This window comes from Lytechinus pictus, chromosome 14 (genome assembly GCF_037042905.1).
Source record: "Lytechinus pictus isolate F3 Inbred chromosome 14, Lp3.0, whole genome shotgun sequence".
Classification (NCBI taxonomy): domain Eukaryota; kingdom Metazoa; phylum Echinodermata; class Echinoidea; order Temnopleuroida; family Toxopneustidae; genus Lytechinus; species Lytechinus pictus.
The window spans coordinates 9318917-9346137 of record NC_087258.1 but is presented as its reverse complement, the minus strand read 5'-3'; the positions used below and the strand labels follow the sequence as shown (position 1 = coordinate 9346137).

Below are 27221 nucleotides of genomic sequence, written 5' to 3'. Positions count from 1 at the left end.
CTTTACTGTTATCTTAACAGTCAGTTCATCTGTATCGTAAAAAATGCACATAAAAAGAAGAAATTCTGGATGAAAAAGTGGGAAAAGAAAAAGATTGGGACAAAACGCCGGCACGATGCCACGCTGACTATAACGATGTTGAAAGTTGAATGTAGAGGTGAGGGGAAAAGACATATAACTCCTCTTGTTCCTGATTAAGATAATAAAGCACAAGTTAGACTGAATCGTTTCTTTTGATTTGATTAATTTTTCAAAGTTAGATTTTCTCGAAAAAAATATTTTGGCACATTACTTACACTGGTCGTTACGATTTTGACATTCTTCGAATTGGCATTCCTGCGTCGTTAATTCCGGTAATTCCTGATCGAGATCCTGCATGCCAGCTTCATTCGTTGGTATTATATTTGTGTAGGCAGGCCGCCCACGTACTGCAACTGTGTGTACCGGTACTGTAGTTTTGATTTCCTGTAGGCCCTATGTAGTAAGTTGGCACTTTGTTTCTTTTCTTCTTCTTCTTGCTATTCTTAAACATCTTATTCTTAATGTTGTCGCTTTAGATTCCGTGAGCGATTTGATTACTTTACACCGGCGTGGTACCGGTACCGGCGTTACTTTAGTTTAGTAGTAATGACATGTATGATTCTATGAATAATTGATTGAATGATGCAAAATTGGGTCTGCTTCCAATCTAACCCAGTCCCAGGGAGCCCAGGAGCTTACCGTGTATTTGACCATAGTCACCGGACTAGGGTGATTTATGGTCTAAATATTTCTCCAAATGAATTGTAAAAACAGAAAGTATACAACTACCACGATTATATGGATGAAGGTCTAACGAGTGCAGTGGCAGTTTCCTGACATCTGGCATGTCTGGGCACAGACTGGAACCTCAAAAAAACGAAAAGTTCTCTCCTACCCCCGTCTCGATCGGCCATTTTTGTTAAAAATCGTAACAAAATGGCCGATCGAGACTGGGTAGAAGGAGAGAACTTTTCGTTTATGGGAGATTTTATATCAAAACTTGAAAATATTTTAAAATAGGCTCTTATGCTAGCCTAGACAGCTGGCAGCCGTCTGTTTCTTACTTAAGTTATGGATACTTATGGATGCTTCTGAACGCAGTCTAAGACTCTATATTCAGTTCCAAATTCTGTCTCCTCTTTAGGTTGGCCGGATCATGTCCTGGTGGGTCAGCGTCAAACTTGTACTTCACAGGTTCACATTTCCAATACTTATCCAGTTTCGAGGAGTTTTTTAACTTTTTTTTATTTTTTTAATTTCTCCTTGTACACAGACGGCTCGCTAGCGTGCAGCCACCATTAGGGGACTTGCAATGCAAAATCCCCCCGTCGGGGCTCTTCAATTTTTGTCTTTAATGAATAAAAATTTTGAAAATTAACGCGACCAAAATGCAAATTAATATTCCCTCTTGGCATTTGCCAAAAAACGGAGAAAAATCAAGTTAAAAGGAACAAAAACAGTGACTTACCTCGGCTGTCGCGCAAATTCACTTCCCCGTTTTATCCGATCTTAAGTACATAAACATATGGCCATTGAGTCCCCTGTACAGATCGCGCTAGAACTTCGGTCTCTGTATTTGGTGAGTGAAGCCAACGGAGTTCAGCTGAACAACCAACATAACAGAGACCGAAGCTTTTGGTCTAATGCTAGCCTAGGTATGGTAGTGGATCGTATTACCGAACACTTTTCATGAATTCAATCATATCAAACACATTATTTTCATGAAATTCACCAAACTTTCACCATAAATACACAATTACCTACAAAATATCAATATGTAAAAATTTTGCCGAAATCGTTTTTCCTTTTTACGATATTAGCTTCCAATCGGACCCCTCTTCGCATGTGAAATATTTGGGTCACTTGAAAAAGGTATCGTATTACCGAACGTGTGTTATCTATGGGAAAAGTTGAGAAAACAACAAAATCACTGATGAGCTATTTTGACCATATTTTATTATTTTAAGAATATTAAGACTTTGAAAATGGGTTTTTTACAATTTTTCATCATCTTTCTATTCAAGTTCTCTTTGGAAGGATGTTGCAAAATTTTGAGCGTAATATTATTTTCTGATGCGTATGATGCGCGCGTTCCGTAATACAAGGCCGGTCGGCAGGGTTGGCACGTTTTAAACGGTGTGTTTTAAAACATGTTTTAAAACGCGTTTTAAAACACCCGTTTTTTTTACAAAAAAAACGTGTTTTAAAACACCTCATAGACTTGTGTGTTATAAATATGCATGGATGTGATTTTACATGAATATATTTTTTATACTTTTTTTCTTAAGTGGTATATTATTTTCTTCTAACTAAATCTCTTTCTCACCACCACTCTTTTTCTCCTCTCTCTTTCCCCCCTTATTCTCCCCTTTTCCATTGCTTTGTCATGTTCCTTTTCTCCTGTTCAATTATGTAGATCAATCTATATATTCTCATTTTAACAAGCATTTGAGTGTTGTGCTCACTTTTAGACAGGGAAAGAAACACTATTTAAACTAAGCTCAAATATGTAATAGTAGTACTTGAATGAAATGGAAGTGTTGCACAAGCACAATAATATTTTGCAAATAGACTGTATAACTGACATTGTAACCTTGAGGTACACACGAAAGTAGGTGAAACTTTGCGCTTTGTAAAGATGAAGAAAAGTAGTTTAATTCAGAATAAGATAATCAGCTAGCAAACCTTAAAGGACAAGTCCACCCCAAGAAAAAGGTATTATGCTGAAAATTTCATCAAAATCGGATGTAAAATAATAAAGTGATGACATTTTAAAGTTTCGCTTAATTTCGCAAAACAGTTATATGCGCATACTGGTTGGTATGCAAATGAGGGGACTGATGACATCACTCACTATTTATTTTGTACGTCGTTATTTTCTCATTGTCATGTGAAATATATTTTTTTTTCCTCCCTGAACATGAGTGGAACTACCATTGTTTTAACATTTTTTGGTTCAGTTAAGTTGGTCATTATTATCAAATCTGTATAAATTGAAATATTTTATTGTTCAAACAATTAAAAAAACAAAAGAAATAGTGAGTGAGGGACATCATCAACTCCCTCATTTGCACATCACTGAGTTGTTATAAATGTTTTGTGAAAAATAAGCGAAACTTTAAAATGTCATAACTTTCTTATTTTACATCCGATTTCGATGAAATTTTCAGCATTATGCTTGTTTGAATTTTCTCTACTGATTCAAATCAGCATTTTTCTGGGGTGGATTTGACCTTTAACCCTAACAATCCCAGGGGACTGTAATGGCCCCCTTAAAAATGTCTATGATAAATCCATAAGAACAGCAGGGCCACGCCATATTGTTCAAGACTATTTTTTGGATACATGCATGGATATGCGGTTATGATATTACCATGGAGCTATCAACACATTGATAGCTCCATGATATTACACAAGTAAAGCCAATGCAAATTTTTCGCCAACATTTTATCTGTATCAATATTTGTACTTTTTGTTAATGATTGGAAAATTATTGCCAATAATTTCCATTAAAAAACGATAAAAAAACCCAAAAGTAACCACAAAACTGTACATAAGAAATTTAAAAAAAAACAGTTAAAACAAACATTGAAAAAAACAATTTGATTAAAATTCCTCAATTAAAGAAATAAGCAGTTCAAGGGCCTAATATTTATAGATTTAAACCCAAACTTATATTTCATGCACTTGTGGGTACCCGGTAGGATGTGAAAGTCATTGTAGCTTGTCCAGTACTGTGTGCGCCTCACTAGCGACTGACTGAAATACTACCCAGGGAGTTGAGGATGTGCATACATTGTGTGCGGGAATGACTGATTGATTCCGATGACTGCGTTAATAATATATCTGTAAAGCGCTTAGACACGTCGTTCCAATGTATTAAGCGCTATATAAAAGCGGACTATTATTATCATTATTATTACTTAAAATTTGTATAATTGATACAAATGAAATAAAGCATATTGAGTAAATGAAATTAAGCTTTGAAAGCCTATAGTCTATAGATTATGTTGTTTTCTTACATAGTGCAACTTCTTCTTACCCCTATAGATTGATAAGACTAAAAAAAACCTGAGACTACATGTATGAGGAATAAACTTATAAAATGTCAACTTAATTTTTTGGCATTCAATTTCCTTGATTTAGTAATTTTGGGAAAAATATGAACTTTTCTGTTGAAAATTCAGTAACAAAAATTGTAGTCATCTCTTAATACTCCAAAAATGTAATTAAAACATCAAGAGCTTAAATCATATTGTATTAAGTGTATAATTTAATTGATTTACAGGAAAATTACATCGTTCGTTGGAAAAAAAACGTTTTAAAACGATTTAAAACGTTTTAAAACAATAAAAAACGTTTTATTTGTTTTTTTTTTATAAAAAACGTTTTTTATTACAACCCTGCCGGTCGGTAATACAATCACTCACTATATTTGTCACAAAGTTCACTTTCTTCTACAATCATTTATCATGACTTATCACAAAGCTGAATATATAAAATACCGGTATTTGAATTATCTTTCTCTCAGAATTGATAAAAACTTAAAGGGAAAGTTCAGCCTGACAAAAAGTTTATTGTAAAAATAGCAGAATAAATAATAAAACAATATTGGTGGAGGTTTAAATAAAATCGAAGATTTCCAAAGTTATTACTTATTAGAATATTATTTTTTTATTTGTGACATCATATGCGAGCAGCTTACTATGTATCGTGAATTACAAAAATCAATGAAATTTTATTTCCTCAGAAAATGAAAATGAGTTTTATTGTACCTTCATCATTATCAACAGACAAATTATTTCACATACACTTTTAAAAGAAGAAAATTTGTAGTCATCATGAACCATTGAAATTTATGCAGTTTATGAATATTGTAGCTGCTCGTATGACATCACAAATCAAAAGCTTCAAATTCAAATAACTTTCATAATATTTGACAGATTTTCCTGAAACTTTCACCAATATCTTGTTATTATATCTTCTTGAATTTTTGCAGCAAACTATTGGTCAGGGTGTTCTACCCTTCTGTTATGCTAGATTTTTCCACAATCACTCCCTTCTACAGTAATTTATAATATTGAAAAGGTGTTGTGGTTCAGTGGATAAGTCTCCACACATTGAACCACAATGTCTGGGGTTTGAATCTCACTGTAGCACTGGCGTCCAGTGGCAAGGCATTTTTAGATTGACACTCTCCACCCAGATGTAGTACATGGGTACCCAGTAGGAAGAAATTCCTTTAATGCTTGAGCGCCCCTGCCCCATGGTAATAGTATGCAGCACTTAGAAACATATTAAGCACTGCACTATATAAATGTTGCATTTAATTATTATTTGTCTCAGATTGTTGCCACCCTTGACCTTTGACCTGGCGAACAACCATAACAAAAGCACCATGCCTGCTCTGTTGGAGAGACCCAAACTCAGCAAGGCTATGGCTGCAGCCCTCCGGGTGCACGTCGTCAAAGAGAGAGACAGAAAACGCCAAGGTGAGTCCATAAACCCACAACCCACCCTTTTTTTTTCTGGGCATTATGCACCAAAGCTATAAAAATAGAGAACACACTTGATGAGTAATGTAAATTTCTGACATGTCTCTTTATTGGATGTAAATAACAAACATGTGGGCACGTCGTGGTCTAGTGGTTCTGACTCTCGCCTTTCAAACAGAGGGTTGTGGGTTCGAATCCTAGCCATGGTGTGTTTTCTTCAGCAAGAAATTTATCCACACTGCTGCAATCGACCCAGGTGAGGTGAATGGGTACCCAGCAGGATTAATTCCTTGCATGCACTGAGCTCCGGTGATGGTAGCTCGAGCTAAAGCCGAGGTAATATTTGCAAGCGCTTTGTATCCTCGGGCAAAAAGCTCATATATATCCAGCTATAATTATTATTGTTGTTGTTGTTATTATCATTATTAGTGTTATCATTATTATTATTATCATTACTATTATTATTCATTATTGTGATACAGGGCTTAAATTGATCCGTGACTGTCTAAAGCCATGACCTTGGATGCCCTATCGATTGATCTCTATGCCTATCTTATTGATCTTGGTCTTATTTGTGCTCTTTTGAAGTATTCCATTTGTATTGAGATGTAGAAAGGTGCCCTATAAAAGGGGCCCTGCCCTAAAGATATATAGACATTTAATGCCTGGGGGTTTTTCACAAAGATTTAAGTATGACATAGAGTCGCACTTAAATGCCTCGCTGTGTGTGGTATAAAAGGCATGACCGCATTGGTCAGATCATGCTAGGAAGCGAACTACTGCGTATTGATCAATAAGATTGCACATTGCATATCTTGTACGCCTCGGCATTTAAGTGCTACCTACGTGTAAGTCATACTTAAAATCTTTGTGAAACACCCCCCTGGAATGACACCAAGTACAAGAGTATTTTCCGAATGGATTATTTTCTCTTCAATGCATGACTGACAAATATCACATTTCTTTTGAATTTGATCAGTTGGTTAGGTATTTATGAGAAGTGATTTGAACTGAACAATGTTTTCTTTTTCAATTTCAGAGGAAGAAGAAGCAGACAAGGCGATAGAAAGAAAGAAACAAGAACAAGAGAGATTAAGGAAGAAACAAGAAGCTGAGACATTGTCATTGGAAGAGACAAAGGAACAGGTACATGATCATAGGATTACAATTTCATGAAATAAATGTTTGTTTTTTTCCAATGAGAGGGGATCGTAAATATTTGTAAAGGTCAGGAAAATTTGGAAAAGTCTGGTAATTTGTCAGCTTTTTGTGAAAACTCATGAAAAATCTTTTACTTGATATACATGTATTCCTCGGTATGGAAAAAAATGTTGTTAGCACTAACAATGCACTAACAGAGGACCTGTTACAACCGTCAATGTGGCACAGATGCCTCATGTTACAACAATGCATTACTTACACATTGAAATAATGTTTTGACTTCACAATCTAAAAGATGTGACTGGGCTTACTGTTTGCGCCCTGTTAGGCTAACAATGTTTTTGTGCGGCCGACACTGGTGAATTGTTGTGTATTTCTGTGTTTGTACCATACACTGTTAAAAGTGCACAGCAGGGAAAAAAAATTACACAGGGTTCTAGCTGATTTGCCCTAAAAGTGCTCAAAAAAATTATGGGAAATATATTTTAAAAAGAGCCTTGGAAAATACCCATTCACTTTTGCAGTAGGTTGTGAAAAGAAGCCCTAGAAAATTAAAAAATATATATAATTATTTATATATGTGTATATATATATATAATTATATATTTTTCTCCCTGTTGCACAGGGTAGCATATTTTCTCCAGGGCCAGATGTGCATGCATGATCCTTGATGGATCCACAATACCCTAGCAATAATAGATATTCTTCAGGGATATCTAACATCAGGTGACTGAAATTTGGTACTTATGTTATATGTAAGTAGTTACTGACCTGTTACATGGAATTTATTTCATTTTCAGGTGAAGAATTTGGAGGAGAAATTGAAAACTCTCCATCAAGAAAAGCATGAGCTCTTTGGACAACTCAAGAAAGTCTTGAATGAAGATGAAAACAGGAGAAGACAACAAGAAAGCAAGAAGAAGTTAGTTAAAAATCTCTCTGATTTTCTGGTGACTGACTGTTGGCTTGAAAGTTTTATTTTTTATTTTATTTTTTTTGCAGATAGGGTGGGCTGGGGAAGGCTTATAAATTGTAATGTTTTTTAACATTTTTTGGTTGTATAGTCCAGGGCTCCATCTTATAAAGAGTTACGATGGAAACAAATTAAACTCAAATCACAACTGATCTATTTTAGTTAAGAGATCAGATTTTTAGATCAATCACAAATTTAAGTTTGACTGTTGGAACTCTTTGTAATAGGTGGCAGTGTGGGTGTTTTATAGACGACGCACATTTGCTCCGGCAACGATAGCTCCAGACTTTATTTCATCTAATATATATGGCTTGGGTTAGGGTTAGCAATAAGGTTTTATGATAGGTTTAGGGTTATGTTTAGGATAGGGTATGGTGTTATTAATTCCAGGGTCGAAGTTGGTCATTCCATTAGCCTGTGGAATTTACATCGGAGCAATTGTCGCTGTTGGAGTAAAAATTTAATGGAACTGTTTCATAAAGCTGTTTGTAAGTTATACATGACTTACGCACAACTAACAATCCTTTCTTGGGGGCTTAGATCCTCAATCATTTCATTTGTCATCACTTACAGTTGTACATGTAGGTTGAAATTCTTATTTCTATTAGTCATCTGAATGGAAAATTCAAAATAGTTCTACATGAGAATAATAAAGATAACATGTTTTACATGTAGTTTTAACCAATTATCAGCCCCAAGTACCTCAGACTTAGTGAAAAATACTGCTTTGTACCCTTCAAATATAAATCAATAAACATGTCATCTCCAGAAATTTACCTTAGAGTATTGTATGTTAACACATATGCAAGTGCTGTAACGCACACTCAATTCGGTGGATTCACAATACTGTGCACCATCTATCGGTTGCAGCGAATAGGCTGAAATTCGCAATGTATCATGGGAAAAAGTTGACGTCTTTTGTCTTTAGTACTAAAAATGAATGCATGCAATTATTCAGCGCTAGCCGACAGCGGCTTGACCGGATATGCTGTTTACTAGGGTCCAGGAGGTAGTAGAGAAAGTTTCCCACATATTTTTTGCAAAATTTAGACAGTTTTCGGGTGAATTCTTGCCATATGGTTTTCATTTACATCGGAGCAATTGCCGCTGTTGGAGTAAAATTGTAATGGAACTGTTTCATAAAGCTGTTTGTAAGTTATACATGACTTACGCACAACTAACAATCCTTTCTTGGGGGCTTAGATCCTCAATCATTTCATTTGTCATCACTTACAGTTGTACATGTAGGTTGAAATTCTTATTTCTATTAGTCATCTGAATGGAAAATTCAATATATTCAATGTTTGGTTATTTGATTGTAGGAAATACATCCAATTATGAGGTGGAAAATTTGGGATATCTCTTCTAGCATGAGTACAAGTGCCAGTTGTTTTACAAGCAACTTTATGAAGTAGCGCCTGCTGTCCATATTATTTACTAAGTGAATCAGTCCATAAGCATTTGATAAAAATTTAAAATATCTCAAGAATGTGATATATATCCTTTGTAATAATGTAAGATGTCAATAAAAGTATATTGATTTAATTCCTTTTGTTGCTCATCTTTTTTATTTGATGTTGATTTCCATGTTTATTCATATTGTTTTTTCAGTGAAATGCTTGTTGCTAGTATCAGTCAATCTTATCATCCTACCATGCAGCTACCAGGCCCTCACATGCTTGTCCAGAGTAAGTCAAATCTTTTATATATCCACACAATATCATTCATAATTGTCTAAGGGGGTATTGCAAGAAAATATTTGGAATCAATTAGAAAATTCTGTTAAAGTTTTGTACTTTACAGATCAGTTTTAGCTGACGTAAATTAAGATCACATTCCTTGTTGCAAGAGGCGGATCAGTTGTAAGCCCTATGATTGACTTGGAGACCCCAAGTTAGGGCTAAGTAAATATGTTTATACGCCATTCAAATAACTGTTACAAGCGTAAACATTTTCCTATTTTGACAACCATTTTACTCTCAAAAAATAAAATCCCAAATAGTAGTTGAAATTTTACATTTCACATTTTTATCCATGAGATGTCCATCTATTGTCCATATTTCCTTGAAATTGTTTTGATTTAATTGGAAGCTATCAAGAAAATGAAGAATATTCCCTTCTTTCTTTATTCTGAACGATCGTTTTCAGTCAATGTCACACTTGATCTACTACATGAAAGTCTACATGTGGAACTACAATATTGTACTTAATTGGTAATAAGCCATTGAAAGACATTAGTCATAGACAAACCCATGTGTATTATGATCATTTATGAAACATGTTCAGAGATGTTGCCATTATCTTGTGTGTCACCAATTGATGGTTAAATTCTTCATATTTCCTTCACCTGTCAATGGTTTATTTGACACTGGACCTCCAACCATTACTCATTTCTCAAAGTTTTTATCATAAAACAGGAATATTCATACAATTATCAAGGCTCTTTGAAAGATAAACATGTATGCATTATTAAATACTATATTTATGCAAAACACACGTTTTCTTTGAAATGTCTGGTTCTGTTAGTGTCAGGTTGGACAGGAATGTTTCACGCATTGCATAATTTCAGAACAGCAATACTTGTATCTTTCTCTTTCTCTGATTAGGTGGAAGTTTAGCAAGACCAACTTTGTTGGGAGATGGATCCAAAGGACATTACTACCGTGGAGCCCAAACTCCACCTTCGCAATCAGTTCAGGTAAGTCGTTACTGCTATCTCTCACTGATATTTTTTTAGATATCTTTTATTGTGAGCTTCCGTAAATGGAACGGAAGGTAAAGTAGATATATTCTTGCTCTGATAATGCTGGAGGCTTAAAGGGGAAGTTAACCTTGACCCCAAGTTGGTTTCATTAAAAGTCGAAAAATTAGAAAAGAAGTACTGGTAAAGGTTCAATCAAAGTATGTCAAAAAATAACGAGTTCCGAATTGGTAAGTGACGATTTTGTGAGGTCACAGAAGAGCAGCTCATATGTCATGTCATATAAATCCCCCAATTTCCATTTTCACTAGATTGAAAGTGATTTTATTTGTGCGGTGGATACATCATTTGACACAGCATTTCAAAATGAATAGAAAGTCAATGCTTGTTTCCATTTTGAGGAACAAAACAGAGTAATCCAGACCTAGGTCACGTTTCATAAAACTTGTTATAATAATAACAAATTTGCAGTAACAGTTAAAAGCTTCTGATAGCCTTCAAATTGGTTTGCTGCTAGTAAATTTGTTATAGAAACTTTGCATTTGTTATTACAACAAGTCTTTATGAAATGGGCCCCCAGTGAAAGCTGTGTCTACCCATTCCATATTCTTTTGCCTCGATGGATAAATTTTGTTTTCTTCTTTAGCAGAATGTGAAGCGATCGAGAAGTCCATCGCCTCCTGTGGTTGACCTGTATCCCAAACACCACATTCAAGGCAGCCATTATCCTCCGCATGCTGCTTATACACAGAGCCAAGTCAGTCATGCCCATAGCCCATACAGACAACAAGGTATGGTGTAGTAGCTCATTAAAGACAAGTAATAATTTCAAGAATTAATGATTGATCATCTTTCCCATTATTCAAATTTGGAATAATTTTCTTCTGTAATTTACTTAATTTGACCTTTTTTAAGTGTAATATCCACTTGAAAAACTCACAAAAGAAATGATAGTTTTCTGTCAGTCTATTAACTGTTTTGTCCCATATATTGATTTTTTTGTATGATTCTCCTATAAGGAAATATTTTGGAATTGTTATTATTTATGATGATAAAACCTTTTTGCTTTTACATTTTCTTAATTCAAGTTGTTCAACCCCCGAGAATAACAAGACTTTTAGTAGGAGTAAGAATAAAGTTTTGGCTGTTGTCCTTCTTATCATGAAATTGCTCTGATGCATTGTGGGTAAGTATTACATTTTTGTTTTGCTCTCACCTCCTAATCCCAGGCCACATAGCGTACACAACAGCTCAGGCTCCCTCATCAGCCTTCATCAACCAATCAGCAAGCGGCTTTCCTCCGACGCAGCAACCAGTCCATGCCAACTACGCGTCCAGCAGCCAACCGAACCCTAGCAAATACCAGGCGAGGGAGTCGGCATTTAGTTCCTATGGCAACCACTTTGCGACAGCGCAGAAAGGCATCGGAGAGCAGTTCTCTCAGTCGTACCAGCAACAACAACAACAACAGCAACATCAGCAGCAGCAGCAGCAGCAACAAAGTGAGTCATTGATTAATGTTGAAAGGGGCTGATAACACAAAACTTAAAGACTGATTGTACCATTGATTTGCATGCTTGATTGCAAGTAATAATCATTGTACAACGTCTACTTGGCTTGTTGTACGCGAGCAAATGGCAGGCTGAATGTCAAACATTCGTACCGTCCGGAATGTACCATCCATAATGTACCGTTGCATGGGTCAGGAAAAGTTGTCACTATGAAAATATGATTCAACGCATTGCATGCGTAGTAAATACATGTAGGGCTGGGCTTACTGGCTGAAATGCGCATTGCTGCTGCAGATCAGATGTGCATTTGGAGGATTTTCCTTTCGCTTTCAAAATTTTCATTCTTATTTCCATAGATTTACGTAGGAAAAAAAAATTGTTTGTATTTTCGCTAACTTCCGAGGCGTTATACAACACAAATAGCGATTATTCTTATTCGTGCAATAGTGTGACATTTTGCATTCGGTGAAAGAAAGAGACATTTTATATAACTCGGCTAATGCCTCGTTGAATAGAGTATCTTTCTTTCACCCCATGCGAAATCTCACACCATTGCACTCATGCCTATTCGCTATTTGTATAATGTAATCTATTTTAAAAATTAGCCTTACAATCACATGCTTAGATTTGTGTTGTGGGGCATGGGGGCTTTATAAAAAAAGGCATATTTTTACCTTAATTTTTTGCCATTCTATGCAATTCTCTCGTGAGGTTGTGCATACTTTATTTATGACCTTGTGAAACACCCACACAAAGTCCCATTGAGTTACTATATAACAGTTGATTAATGTGGTATTTGTTTTATTGATTTTGTTCCAAAAATTGATGAAAATTGCCAAAAGTTTGCCCTGAAAAGTTTATTAACCCCAAATTCAGCTTGAGTGAATTAGATTATTCAAGGACAACATGCTTTGTTTACAACTTCGTCCATCCTGTTTGCAATTGTTTTATAGAGAGAATTGCAAAAAACTAAAAATTGATGAGACAACAATACCTTTCCATAAAATTCAAAAAAGTTCTACATGAGAATAATAAAGATAACATGTTGTACATGTAGTTTTAACCAATTTTCAGCCCCAAGTACCTGAGACTTAATGAAAAATACTGTTTTTTACCCCTCAAATATAAATAAATAAACATGTCCAGAAACCTACCTTAGAGTATTGTATGTTAACCCTTATTAAACTGGGGGGGGGGGTCAATTTGACCCCCCTCACTACGCCGTCACGCAAAATTTTTTGACTGCGCCGCTCGCTGACTTTTTATTTTAAGTCTTGCGCATCTTTTGAGACCAAATTTGCGACGCCGGGTACGCGGTTGGCAAAATTTTGTAAGTGCATGTCAGACCCGAAATTGCTCAAAAACGTGATTCCGTCTACAAAGTCAATGCAAATTTTGTTTTACAACCAAAAATCATAAATGTATGATTATTCTTACTTTTGTTGGTTTAAATGGATTTATTTTATGCTATTTATGATCGCAAAAGGGTCTCCGACAAAGTTCATTGAAAAAAATAATAAAAAACAAAGAAGTACATAAGAAATTAATTATATTTTTGCATTTTTTGTAGTTATTTGTTAGAAATGTAATAATTGATACTCCAACCAAAAATTAGCATTCTACTAACTATATAAATTGAGTTAAAAGCAAAAACATACACAAAGAACAAATTTAAGGCAAATTTCATATGCTTATTATAAACAATTGATTTTTTGAAAATTTTACTATACAGTCTTGTAGTTGTAGATTGCGCAATCGGCGGCAGAGATCTGGGGGGGGGGGTCAAATTGACCACGGCAAATCAGCTTTCCTCCACATCAATGCCAAGCCAGTGTAACCAATTACATATGAAACATTTTACATCTAGGTTAACCAGTCATTGTCCCGTTACAGATGACAGAAATTATCCTCGGTCCTTTTTTGGTTGGAGTGGAGATAATGGCAGAGCTGGGTTTTGAACTCACAACCTTTTAATTATGAGTCCAATGCTCTAACCACTAGACCACACGACCCATCATTGATTGATGCCTTGACAAAGTATGCTAGGCCATGGTGGGATTAGAACCCATTACCTTCTGATTGCAAGGCGAAAGTCAGAACCACTACACCATTTACTGTCAACCAGCATATACACAGACAACCCCCCTGATAAGAGAATTACACTGGCTGAAAGTAAAAAATCGAATTGAGCATAAGTCTCTGACTATCACATTCAAATGTCTCAATGATCAAGCTCCACCATACCTGTCAGACCTCCTAACAGTTCGCCAATCAATGTACAACACTCGGTCATCATCACATATCCCTCTTCACATCGCCAAACATTAAAATTAGTAGGTGATAGGTCATTTTCTGTGTTTGCCCCCAAATATTGGAATAGATTAGGCCCGTTTTGAAAGTCCATTTTTGATGCACGTGTACACGGCGTGTTTTTCGGTCGTGTACACGTGTACACGTTGTAAAAACTGTGAGAGCGAGTTATGTTTTCATGTCGACGCGGACCCGCATCAACATGTCAATGTAACATAAAAAGGGGTCTATATAGCCTAAGTCACAATTTTAAAGCTTACCTGAGAAGTTAGAAGTATCAATCCACAAAAATTGGTGCAATTAATAAGTTTACTCAGCTTAGCAGCGCATTAAATTAGTAAAGAATGCAAAAGAAAATCAGTGCAGGGCCCTAGCTAGCGCCGACGTTCGTTGGATGCGCATTTTGTATACTGTACCGTACGTGCATGCACAGATCGCTGCAGAATTAAGTGAACTGAAGTTATCGATTGATTTTTATTGCCAATTTGAGGAGCGTTTGTTCGTAGGCTTGTAGCACATGTGTACGAGCGTATAACACGTAAGTTGTAGCAATGATCGCTGTCGCAATTGTTGATTCTCAAATTGGCTCTGAGTGTGATTGAGCAACGCTTTCGAGACCGGAGCAGACCCATTTCGTGGTACAAAAACTTGAGTCTCCAGAATAAATGTGGATTAAATCGGCGATTTTGGAAGTAAACTCACTCTTGGTTAATTGAAATATATTGACATATTAGTGATTAAAACATGTGCAGTGTCTGAGAACTAAGATTTAAAGTGAGGCTGTGAGCTTGTTCACTGACTTTACAGTCCCATGCAAGCTTTATGCAGATGCTACCGTGTACACGGTGATGGAATTTAGTACACATGCACTGACTTGACCGTGCGTGTACACATGTACCCGAAACGGGCCTAGAATAGATTACCCCATAAACTTAGACAATGTTCTTCTATTGATGTGTTTAAGAAGATGCTTAAGTCTCATTTGTTTTAACATGTTTAATATATTGCAAGTAATAATGTTCCATTTTGTGTAGTTTTGTTTTAAGTTTTCACCGTTGTATTTGTTTTGTCATATGTACAGCGCTTTGTAACTTTTGAAAAAGTGCTTAATAAGAAGTAATTACTATTATTATTGTTATTATGGCACTTTCACTACTAAACAATAAACGCTCAAACACCCCTTTACCCCCCCCCCTCCACCTGCCCTCATGTGTGAATTTACTATTTATCCTCCCTATCTAGGAAACAGGAAGTAATTGCTCGATGACCTTTTGTAAATTTAATCTCAGCTTGTCATTTACAGGAAGTAATTTTACGACGACCTTTGTATAATTTAGTCTCATCTTATCAGTTTCTATCCTCTTCTATTTGCTGATTTTATGCTAATTTTGTGCTTACTTTTATCATATTGAAAGGATGTTGATGTTTTATAATTAGCAAGATTGGTTTTGTTCTATTAGGCCTTGCTCTGATTAAATTTTTATCGTGAATTGATTTACCCGGTAGGTGGATATTTTATTGATCAATTGACTTTGTTAATTTATTGAACAGATTCTCTGGCCATGTGGAGGAGACTTAGTTTTCCATTCATCTCTGAATACTTGAATTTTAGAAAATTTCTGCTTTATTGAATTCTGAACTTGTTGCTTATAGGGCTTGTACACCCAAACGAAAGTTGATTGAATGAAAAGAGAAAATCCAACAAATAAAATGCTGAAAATTTCATCAAAATCAGATGTAGAGCATAAAGAAAGTGATTACATTTTAAAGTTTTGTTTAATGTCACATAAACATTTAAATGCACATTTTGGTCAATCTGCAAATGAAGGAATTTATGACATCACCCACTTATTATTTCTTTCGTATTGTTTTCTATAAAATACAAAATATCTTATTTTTTCCTCATAATGTGAAACGAGGTTTGATTCCTCATTGAATGTTTGGATTGCAGTTGTTGCAACATATTGCAATTGAATGCAGACACTGCCTTTTTTATGAAATTTTCCAAAAGTTGAATAAAATGAAATAAAGAAAAGCCAATCTTGTACTAGTTGGCCCTTAATAACTCCATTTGTGCAAAATGGAATTTCCCAATTCTAAGAAATTCTTCAATGTTTACTAATGTGCAAAGCTGGTTTAAGAAACCATTGTGACATTTCCATCAAAGCCCTTTCTTGAGAAAAAAAATTGACACAAGAAAAGTAACAGGAAGTTATATAGCTCAGGAGGCGTGATAGCTCAGTTGGTATTTTAGATTCTGTGATCTGGGTTTGATTATTATTACCCTTTAGAAAATCCTCATTACCAGGTCCCTTGGAGAGGACCTTCAGCCTTTTGTACTCTGTTTGCTTGCTTTGAAGCATTCATGCTTTCTTAGCAATTAGGTAATATATGAAGAAAAAATACACAATTAAAAAAAAATCATTTTATAGTATATCCTCATTTCACTCACAGGATATCTGCAAGGTGCCCCTTCATCCAGCCTGCATTCTGCCTCCCACCATGGAGTGGAACCGTCCAGGAAAGCCAGTAGTGAAGGTGATGACCAAGGCTATTATCAGGCCAAACTCCAAGGCCAGCAGGTAGGTTGAATTCATTAATTTCTGAGGGACAGGTACTAACAAACAATTCAAGAGATCATCTGGGTGTGGACTACGAACTACAATAACAACAACAACAATTTTCAAACAGCTAATCTGATTGGTCGATATTGGTAATCTTGAACAATGCATGTATGTGTATGAAATTTGATTGGCCATTGTAAGTTTGGTAATTGTTCGCCACATTAATGATGCCTTGTCCCTGTAATGCAAATACAATCATTGGTCATAAAGTTTGTGTGTGTTGATTGCACCTAATCATTAATGTAATTGATTGTAAAGATTGTATGGATGAAGTATTTGATGTTAAATGCCAAAACAATCGGATCATGAATTTCATGTCTTAATTGTTTTGTGCATTGAATCTTGTATGTTATGAATTCTGACCAGTCAGTATGAGCTAATTTCAGCTAATTTTTCTGCTTAGCGTGGTCAATTTTTGTTCGACTTGGTCTGTAACTACAAAAATTTTCAAAGCTTTTGTTCAACTTGCTCTTATTTCTTTATATCTGCTTTAATTGTGTTCACATTTTTTTCTTACAATGCAATCTGGTACAATACAGACAAATTTTATATTTTTTTATCTTCACAGTTTACTATGTTGGATTCCTAATTATCTATAACTTAAACAATTTTTTTTTGTCTCGTCTGCATAGCAGAGCGAGACTGAAGGCGCCGACGACGGCTTTTCCGACGGCGGCGGCGTCAACATCAAATCTTAACCTAAGGTTAAGTTTTTGAAATGACATCATAACTTAGAAAGTATATGGACCTAGTTCATGAAACTTGGACATAAGGTTAATCAAGTATTACTGAACATCCTGCCTGAGTTTCAGGTCACATGACCAAGGTCAAAGGTCATTTAGGGTCAATGAGCTTAGACCATGTTGGGAGAATTATTTTCAAAATCTTAACCGAAGGTAAATTTTTTGAAATGACATCATAACTTAGAAAGTATATAGGCCTAGTTCATGAAACTTAGGCATAAGGTTAATCAAGTATTAGTGAACATCCTGCTCGAGTTTCAGGTCACATGACCAAGGTCAAAGGTCATTTAGGGTCAATGAACTTTGGCCGTGTTGGGGGTATTTGTTGAATTACCATCCTAACTCTGAAAGTTTATGGATCTACTTCATAAAACTTGGGATATAAGAGTAATCAAGTATCACTGAACATCCCCTGTGAGTTTCAGGTCACAAAACCAAGGTCAAAGGTCAGTTAAGGTCAATAAACTTAGGCCATGTTGGGGTAATTGTTGAATTGCCATCATAACTTTGAAAGTTTATGGATAGAGTGAATGAAATGTGGACATGGGTGAAGTTGACAAGTCTTAAGTCACCGTTCAAATGTCATTTATGGTCAATGAACGTGGTATTATGTCATATGAATGGTGTTTTTGTGAATGATTATTTTATAGTAGTTTTCAAAGTTAGCACTGCTGCTATATTAAATCGCGTAATGCAGGCGAGACTGCCAGAGGCGTTCCACTTGTTTAGTAGCCTCGCTACCGTTCTCTCTTGTCCGTCTTTTGTTTCGTTGTATATTTACGTTGTATCCCCCCAATTAAGTTGTTTTCACTATTGATCAGTTACTCCATCTCGTTTATTTAAATATACTATTGTTCTTTTTTTTTCTTTCGCCTTTAATTCTAATTGCTGCTTCGTTTCTTTATCTTTTTGTCCCTTTTCTCCTCGCTCTTGTGATCTGCCTATATTTTTCTGCTTATCCTACATCTCTTGTGTATTCTTATATTTAATTCGATCCCTAATTGTACACGATCGGGTACTTTTTTTTGGCATAATTTGTATGTCTCATCCTTTTCTCATATTGATTCTCTGACTCTGTATTTTTTGTTTTAGTTCTGTGATTCTTGTAATTGACGTTAATGTCATAGAGAACACATTTTGTCTTGTTATAATTTTTGTTTATCTTATGTTATGTACCATATTAATGTTGCTTTACTGTATTGTGTTTTTGTTATATTCCACACTATGCTATTCCTTATGATTTCGATCTTTTATATTGTAAAAGCTTTTTGTAATTCGGCTCTGTGCTGCGATGGAAGTTTTTATCTTAATAAACCATTTTGGATTGAATTGAATACACATCATCCTTGGGTAATACCACGTGTATGTTTCTGAGAGTGATAAGGTCAAACCAGCTTTTTATGATGGTGAACTTTCCCTAAAATTTAGGATCATCTAGAATCCTCAAAATTGTCTTTTCTGTTTTATTAAAATATCCAGCACATTCGTCAGTTGAATTCTGGTCACGCTCAAGCCATTCATCATCAAGGAAGTCATCAACCTCTTCTGACACAAGGTCAAGTTCCAGGTCATATGCAACCTGCACAAACTAAGGTAAGGTATCACAAATCATTTCAGAGCTGCCAGCCATTATATATGTTTGCCGTAATTTTTATGTTTTTCTTTAAAACATACAGCATTTTGTTATTTTTGTATTTCTATTATCTTTTTTTTTTTTATAGATAATAATATTTCATTTAGAATTTTTTTTCTCTATGTGTCTCTATTTCATGAAAATAATATAAATATAGTCTATTAGATGAATGTTATTCAGGTAACTAGACCAAGGTCAAGGGTCATTTGGAGTCAATATTAAAGACATTTTTTTATTCCCAGATTTCAGGAATTCCTCTCTATTTTGCCATAATGATTCTTTTTCATGGTTGAACAGGTTTTGCTGCTCTGCCATGTTCTTAACTTCTTCAATATGTTATAAGGGGGGGGGGGATTCACAAGGCATGTTCAGACAATTTTCAAGCCCTCTATCTGACATTCCTAAGTACTAGGGAAAAATTGCATTGGGGCCCGGGGGCAATTTTGCCCCCAAACTGCTCAAAATACCCTTAGTAAGTGAATTTTAAAAAAGGAGTCCAGGGCCTGTCTTACAAAGAGTTACATGTACGATTGATCCGATCAATCATAACTCTATGGGAATCCATCAGTGTCATAATTTTTTCTACGAAAATTTTTCACAATGTCCTTTGTAATTGTATGCAAAGAGAAGCACAGTGAATTATCAAGAAAACAATGAATGCATGAATATACATCGTAGCTAGAAAATATTTTGAAAAAACATGCATAATAGATGTTGACGTTGCTGGCCGTCCATAGTTGCGATTGATCGGATCAATCGTAACTCTTTGTAAGACAGGGCCCTGAAAATCTCCATTCACTGCTAGGTAGTAGGTGTAGCTCCCAAAAATGAAATATTAATGTTTCTCCTGCTAATTGTACACCCTGTATTCCCTTCTAACTTTCAGTCGAGTATCCCAACATCCTTTGCTGCTCATGGAAGAAGGAAGCCAGAGTCTCCTGTGTATCATAAGAAACCAAGCCAACAACATGGGGTAAGTCTTTATCATTCTCATTTCATCTCATTGCATTAAACAAAAAATGTTTCCCAAAACAATAAAACAAAGGAAACATATGAGTGTCATTCAGTCTGTAATTTTATGTATTTCTTTTTGTTTAGTTACCATATGCTATGAAAACTCTGAGATATATTTGTGACTTGGTAGTACTTGTACTCAGACTTTATATAATCACAATTGAATTATGTTATTATCTACTGATGTCCATTGCCGTATGGTTTTCAACGATTATTGGGGGAGGGGAGATGAATCAGCTACAAGCAGCAATGCTGAGTGAAACTGAGTGAAATACATGTATACTTATTCCCATCATTGATGTTATCTTCTGAATTTAAATACTAAGTATTATGTAAATTTTGAATATGTAGAATGCAAAAACAAAGAGTGTATTTTCTATACAGTAAATAGGTGAAATGTAATTTAGACATGAATACTCTACCATTTGTTTGGAACTCTGTAATATTGATATAATATTGATATTGGTAGATCTGGGTACATTTACCACTATTGCATCCTATGATCATAACAGTTGGTCTGGGAACTATAGGCATGTTGTAAACCAGTCTGCATCAAAACTTTGCTCAAGTATGGTCAGCACAACCTTCGACCTTTGACCTGAAAATGCCCCAAAGCCTGTCAGGCTGTACAAAGGGTTCAGAAGGTGGGCCATGTATGTATTATCGTGAACAATGTACAAAAAGAAAGTAGAGAGAAGAAAAAAAAATCAGATCATGAATCTATCTCAAGATTTTTTTTGTGTGAGTCCTTGTACAGGGTGAATGAAAAAAAAACCTCAAATTTTTCCATTTAAATAAGTAAAAGTGTTGTAGGGTTTCCTTGAATTGACATATATTCCAGTTTTCAAAATACAGGTATAATACTGTGTTCTGTGCTACTGTTTATGATAAAATTGAACTTAAACTGCACATACTGTAATTTATTTGATAAAGGCCCTATCACATCGTTCCATGCAAGCCTTGCGGGTGGCTATTTTTTCTACCAGCAGTTTGCCCACAGGTCATCCGCATTGACAGTATCTAACACGCAGTTGCCTGCAAAAGCGCATGCAAGTTTAATTTTCACGCAGAAAAGTTTTGAACGTGCTCAAAACTTTGCTGCATGTGAGTTGCAGGCAATCATCCGCAACTCACCTGCAAGTCTTGCACGGAGCAATGTGACAGGACCTTAAGCGCTGTGTAGTTTGTCCTCGTGATTGGCAGTTCATCAAGGGAAACAACTTCAAATTTAAGTGAATACATTTCCTCCAGCAGTATTTTTCTCGCTGACAAAGGAACATCTATTTAGTTCCATAAAAGTGACTCGAACAAGATTTGTGAGAAATACCTACAGGTTGTTGGTCACATTTTCCATATCTGAGCAAATTATTGTTGTGATGTGGTTTATAATGATTTTATAATATAATGGATCAACTTCTGTGACAACAAACTACACTATAAACTATCAGTTTGCAAATTTATCTGAATATTTTACATGTTCCCAACCTGCAAGATAGCAGTTGCAATCAACAAGTTACCATTAAATTAAATACATAACAATGATGGTATGAATAAAGATGACTGCATGCACCTTTATTTAGCCTCCTGGCCTTTTTAGTCCCTATAATTGTTCAGTATATCCATATTTTTATGATTTGAATAGAATCGGTCATTAAAAGCACAATCTTGAGAAAAATCTTTATAGCCCAACCAAATTCAAAAGTGTGTAATATTTGACAAACTACTGAGGAAATGGCCAATTTTTATTTCTTTATCACCTTTATCTATAAAATGCTTTTAAATCTTGCCAAAGGAGAGCGAGATAAGTAAATAAATAAAACCTGATTTATGATATTAGCGCCATCAAAACTGTCCAGGAATATGATTGGGAGATGACATAGTCATTGGTCAATGGTCCATGTATAATGTGTTTACATAAAGCAGAATTTTGGGTTGATCTCTGCCCAAGAAGATAGAGTGCTTACTGAAGGAAAGTGAGATATGTAAACAAACCCTGCTTTCAAGGGCAGCGGGAGACAATGACCTTCGACAACTCTAGATATACATGTATAACTATTTTCTAAAATGTATTCTTCAGTGCTATGATTTCCAGTGTTTTCCAATTCTGAATTAAATGCATTTCATTTCATTGCTTTAATATTTTGTAATGTCTCTGAAAACATAACTCAGAGAAGCATAATGGTCTTTATTGATCCATTAAAACTTGTTTCTTCCAGCCCGAGGCTGAATTATACTTGATTGAACAGGATAAATAAAACACATGGAAAATGCAAATGAAACTGTAAACTGCAAAAATACGAACTATAAAATGCAATAACAGATAAAGTGCATTCAACCTTGCAAAGTTAGCAAGAAAATAATGATTTAGAGTATTAGTGTGTACTGGAAATGGCATTAGATTGGGCAGGGGGATATTAATAAATTATTAATTGTTGATGTTAAAAGATTTTAATATGGAAATAATGAGAATTTTTTCTTCTGATAGTAAACAAATCTTAAAATACCAAATACTCTGCCACGTTATTAACTTTCTAGCTACATGTATCCCCAATTGGAGAAAGTCAGACTACATTTTCCAAAATTAGCAGTTTTGAATAGCTGCTGTTTTGTGAGTTTCATGTAAGTTTTAGCTCTGATGGAGTGCATGTGTTTGACAGATGAGTGGAACCACATTGTTCTGATTTTCGAGAAGTTGTAGGGGGCAAGAAAGATTGATGATGAAATCACTTTGTATAGATTTGTTTATGGTGGAACTGGAAAATGGTTTAAGCGATAGTGCACTGTTTATGTTAATGAATTGGATGAGTGGTTAATGTGTAATGCATTTTCCATTGCCAATACTAAGTTATTTAGCATAGCATGCCCTTGTAGAGGAAGGAAAGATCCAATCAGAATGTATGATTGATTGAAGGAATAAACTAATATGTAACAGAGTCAATCAGGCCATGGATTGTAGATGAATAATTAAAATACTTACATCAGTCATGAAAAGAGAATAGCTCTACCCAACATCCAACAGCACACACAAAATGAATGATTTGTAAAGTGGACCTACATGTACATATAGAAAAGAAATTGATATGATATAAATGGATGGACAGATGGACAGACAGATAAACTAATGAACAATTGAATGAATGATGAATTCAATAGGTAGAATAGAAAAATAAATATATTCATAGGTTATGACTCAAATTATTACATAATACGTAATGAGCTAATTGTCAAGTGAATTAATGAACATTGAGAGTATAGGCTTCATGACTTGAGCTCAGCTTAGGAGGTCAACAGAATTTCCTCCTTTTTTTTAATGACAGATTAATGACAGATAACTATAAAAAATTTGAGAAATGTTGAAAATATAATGTTAATAGTATAGTCAGGGAATTAGAATTCCCGGGTACAGTAGCTTCAGTCGAAAGCACACATAAAAAGAATCTGTTGAAAGATCTATTTGAATAAGTGTAAAATTTTCATAGTACAGAGAAGCCTTACATATCCAAAAACAATTTATTGGTAATAAAACTAATCACAATGAATGATGGGGGAAAAGGATATCAAACAAATCTCTCATTACATTTATCATTCCTCACTTGCTTTAATCTCAAACCAAACAGTTTAATTTCCATTGTAACTTGCTAATGAGCTCAACACATTTTCAATCGGTAATTGGTTCTAACTTCTATAGAGGTCAAGGGCTCGGCCATTCACTCCCTCTGTTGGCGATGATTACTGTCGGCTCATTGGGCTGTTTCTATAGCCGGGCTTTGACATTTAATTCAGTATTAGGAAGGAAAACTTCATACAGAAATTTGCTTAATGCAGAATAAATTGTAATGAGCTTCATTGGGTGTCTGTTTAATTTAGTGCATGGCTGATGCATTTAGCATATTTCTTTAACCGTAAGTCAAATTAATGCCCTGTATTTAAGGATACAATTTATCATTTAATTAAATTGTACGTCTATGGCTAATCATATACAAAAAGTAATAATTAGTTGTGAATATAAGTATATTTCTTAGTGTTACATACCCAGATTTTCACTTAAAACTTCAAGTTAATTGAAAATAAATTAGAGAAAATTTATGTTTTATCCTGTTAGTCTTGTGTCAAATAAGAAAGTTATGGTATTCCCAAATGTCACATTTTCTCATTAAAAAGCTTTATGATGACATGTTTGTTTGATTTTTCTATATTTACCTATATATATATAATATAAAGTAACTTGATTTTATGATGGACTTGGTCTTCAAATAAACCAGCAGAGCTTCAGGAATAGATACAAGAAATAAATACCAATATGCAAGTATATGATTGTGATATGCCTGGCTATGAAGGTCTATAAGATACTTAGCCCGGTCACAGGTGCTTCAAACATGATGTGTTAATCGGCTGAGTATATAATTTTAGCCAAAGTCTTGAAATTGTCATATTTTTAGTAAATGGATTTCATCGTTCTCAAGCTCATAGAGCTTATGATGCTCCACTCATGTGTATATATAATATGAATGATTATAATAATATGAATATTGTGTAATGTTGAAAATGATGTATATATATCAAAAATAAAAAATAAAATTGCCTAGAACAATTTTGGTCCTGTCAAGGATTCAGTAGTATTCAAATGCCTGTACTCACTACTCCATATGTACTTGTAAATGGGAACTGACCTACGCAGTCCATACCTGGCCAATGCAGAAAAAAAAAGTGAAAATGAATAAGCTAGTGTATCATGTGAAATAATTGGCAAGAACTTGTGGGGTTTTCGCTGAAAAGGAAACAAAATGTCATTGTTCCCGGCGGGAGGTCCAGTGCACTTGCAAAGAAGCTATATGCTGCCCAGCCTGCCCTGAGCTTATCTACACACCAATCATAATGAATAGTTATATTCAACAACAGTTTCACCCTATTAGGAGCAGTTTAACAACAGCTCAAATTTATTTTAAGAGAGATAAAATCGATTAATGAGATCTAATTGGTCATATACCTACAGAAAATTTATTTCAGCTGTCAGGTTAACTTGCTAATAAGCTCAATACAACAAGTTTTGTATTCAACGAAAGTTTCTTTCTCTTGATGGTGATTCAACAATAGATAAAATCAATTTTAAGGAAGATAAAATTGATTTCAGGAGATATCTTGGTCTACATCTTGTGAAAACAGATTTTAGTTGTTTGTTAATCACCCTGTGGTCGTGAGATGAATATGTTTTTGTGAAAAGTAGAGACATATTTAAAATAGTTATTGTTGTATTATTAAATATATGTATGTGAGAGAAGGGGATTTTTATTTTGAGAGGTTATTGCAGATGTTAAACATTAAATTTGCATCGAAATACAAAGTAATTGAACATATTTGGCTAAAATAAGAGCCTTTTCTTAATTTATTTTGACAATTACAGATACATATTGATTTTCTACAAGCACCTACAATACATACAAACAATTGGTGGTCATTTTGTTTGGGTCTGTATGTATGACTTTGTGATTGTTAGAACATCTGTCATTTCTCCTTAATCGATAGGGTCCTTTGGGATCATAGATACTTCTAAATGTGTTATGTTTTGGATGTTGGTTTAATATACCAGTTTAATATAATTATGCAAGGTGACATGAATCACATCACTGTCTTTGGATTCTTGGAACAATCAATGTTCTATCTTTTGTAGTCAATGTGAGATGGTTATCTATTTATTTGTGAATTATTTTGGTCTAATTGTGTTCTGCCTTATGTTCTTTTGATTTCTAGACCAACTACCCACCAGGACAAGGAAGCGGAAGGTCAGGTTATGGATCTTCTCAAGGGCAACACCAAGGTCCCGGAAGATACTATCAAGGACATTAGTCACATTCACTCACTTCAAGACAGTGTAAAAGGCCCACTGAAACTGTACCTATACTCAAGGACAAGGAAATCGAAGGAATGACTATGGAATATGGATCCTCTAGGGGCCAACACCAAGGTTGTAGAAGATACTATCAAAGACATTAGTCATACCCACCACCTTAAGACAGTAAGACAGCACCATGGAAACTCTACCTTTACCTAGGACATGGAAGCAGAAGGAAGGACTATAGATCCTCTAGGGGACAACATCAGGGTCCTGGTAGATACTGTCAAGGACATTAGTCATACCCACTACCTTCAAGACTGGATGGCACCACTGAAACTCTAGCTATACACAGGACAAGGAAGTAGAAGGACTGTAGATCCTCTAGGGGCCAACATCAAGGTCTTGGTAGATACTGTCAAGGACATTAGTCATACTTACTCACTTGAAGACAAAGCAGTATGACACCGCTGAAACTCTACTGATTTTGCAAGACAAAGAGGTAAAAGGTCTGGCTATGGCTCCCCTTATTGCAACACTAAGGCCATGGGAGACTATCAAGGATTAGCCATACCCACCTACTTCAAGACAGTGTAGAAGGGGATCACTGTAACTCTACTTATACCCAAAGACAAGGACGTGGAAGATCAGGTGATGGATCCTCCCAGGGGAAACACCAAGGTCTCGGAAGATACTATCAAGAACATTAATTGCACCCACTCACTTCAAGACAGCAGATTGGCACCACTGAAACTCTAACTACTCTCAAGGATAAGGAGCAGAAAGGCAAGGTACATTAGTCATACCAATCTTCTTCAGGAAAAAGTGGAATGGCACCACTGAAATTCTACTTTCCCTCCAGGACGAAAAGGATCGAGGCTGTATTCTCGGGTGAACACCAAGGTCATGGGAGACACTTTCAAGTACATGTACATTGTAGGCATCCACCAGAAGACAGCAATGAGACTCTCCCTAGTCTACGTGGCAAGGAGAGTGGGTAGTCAGGATATAGATCATCTCGGGGCCAACACCAAGGTCCTGGAAGATACTATCAAGGACATTGGTCATACCCACCCTCTTCAATAAAGAGTGGAATAGCAACACTGAAATCTACCACTCAAGAGAAGTTATGAAAGACTGGCTGTTGATCCTCTTTAGATCAACAATGTCTATGAGTGAGGTTTTATTTCTATTCCTAGCATTGT

At 35.3% G+C, this 27221-nt stretch overlaps 1 protein-coding gene across 2 annotated transcripts; it reads left to right on the top strand.

Annotated features, from left to right (window-relative positions):
* The first annotated feature begins 355 nt into the window (after positions 1-355).
* On the top strand, positions 356-26055 carry LOC129276679 (G protein pathway suppressor 2-like). Of its 2 annotated transcripts, none has more exons than XM_064109280.1 (12): positions 356-481; positions 5368-5513; positions 6556-6662; positions 7478-7599; positions 9262-9338; positions 10257-10348; positions 11001-11142; positions 11581-11853; positions 16627-16754; positions 19019-19132; positions 20059-20145; positions 25935-26055. In XM_064109280.1, exons 2-12 carry the CDS (start codon positions 5420-5422, stop codon positions 26028-26030), a joined length of 1332 nt encoding a protein of 443 aa, XP_063965350.1. In that variant the 5' UTR covers positions 356-481; positions 5368-5419; the 3' UTR covers positions 26031-26055. The 2 variants fall into 2 exon arrangements, with proteins under 2 accessions (XP_063965350.1, XP_063965349.1); XM_064109279.1 differs by having other exon boundaries at positions 398-481; positions 10998-11142.
* Positions 26056-27221: the final 1166 nt, after the last annotated feature.

Coding starts and splice junctions, on each gene's coding strand:
- LOC129276679 (XM_064109279.1), top strand. CDS start 5,420: ATGCCTGCTCTGTTGGAGAGACCCAAACTCAGCAAGGCTATGGCTGCA. Junction 7,600..9,261: donor CAACAAGAAAGCAAGAAGAA/GTTAGTTAAAAA, acceptor TTGTTTTTTCAG/TGAAATGCTTGTTGCTAGTA. Junction 19,133..20,058: donor TGCAACCTGCACAAACTAAG/GTAAGGTATCAC, acceptor TCTAACTTTCAG/TCGAGTATCCCAACATCCTT.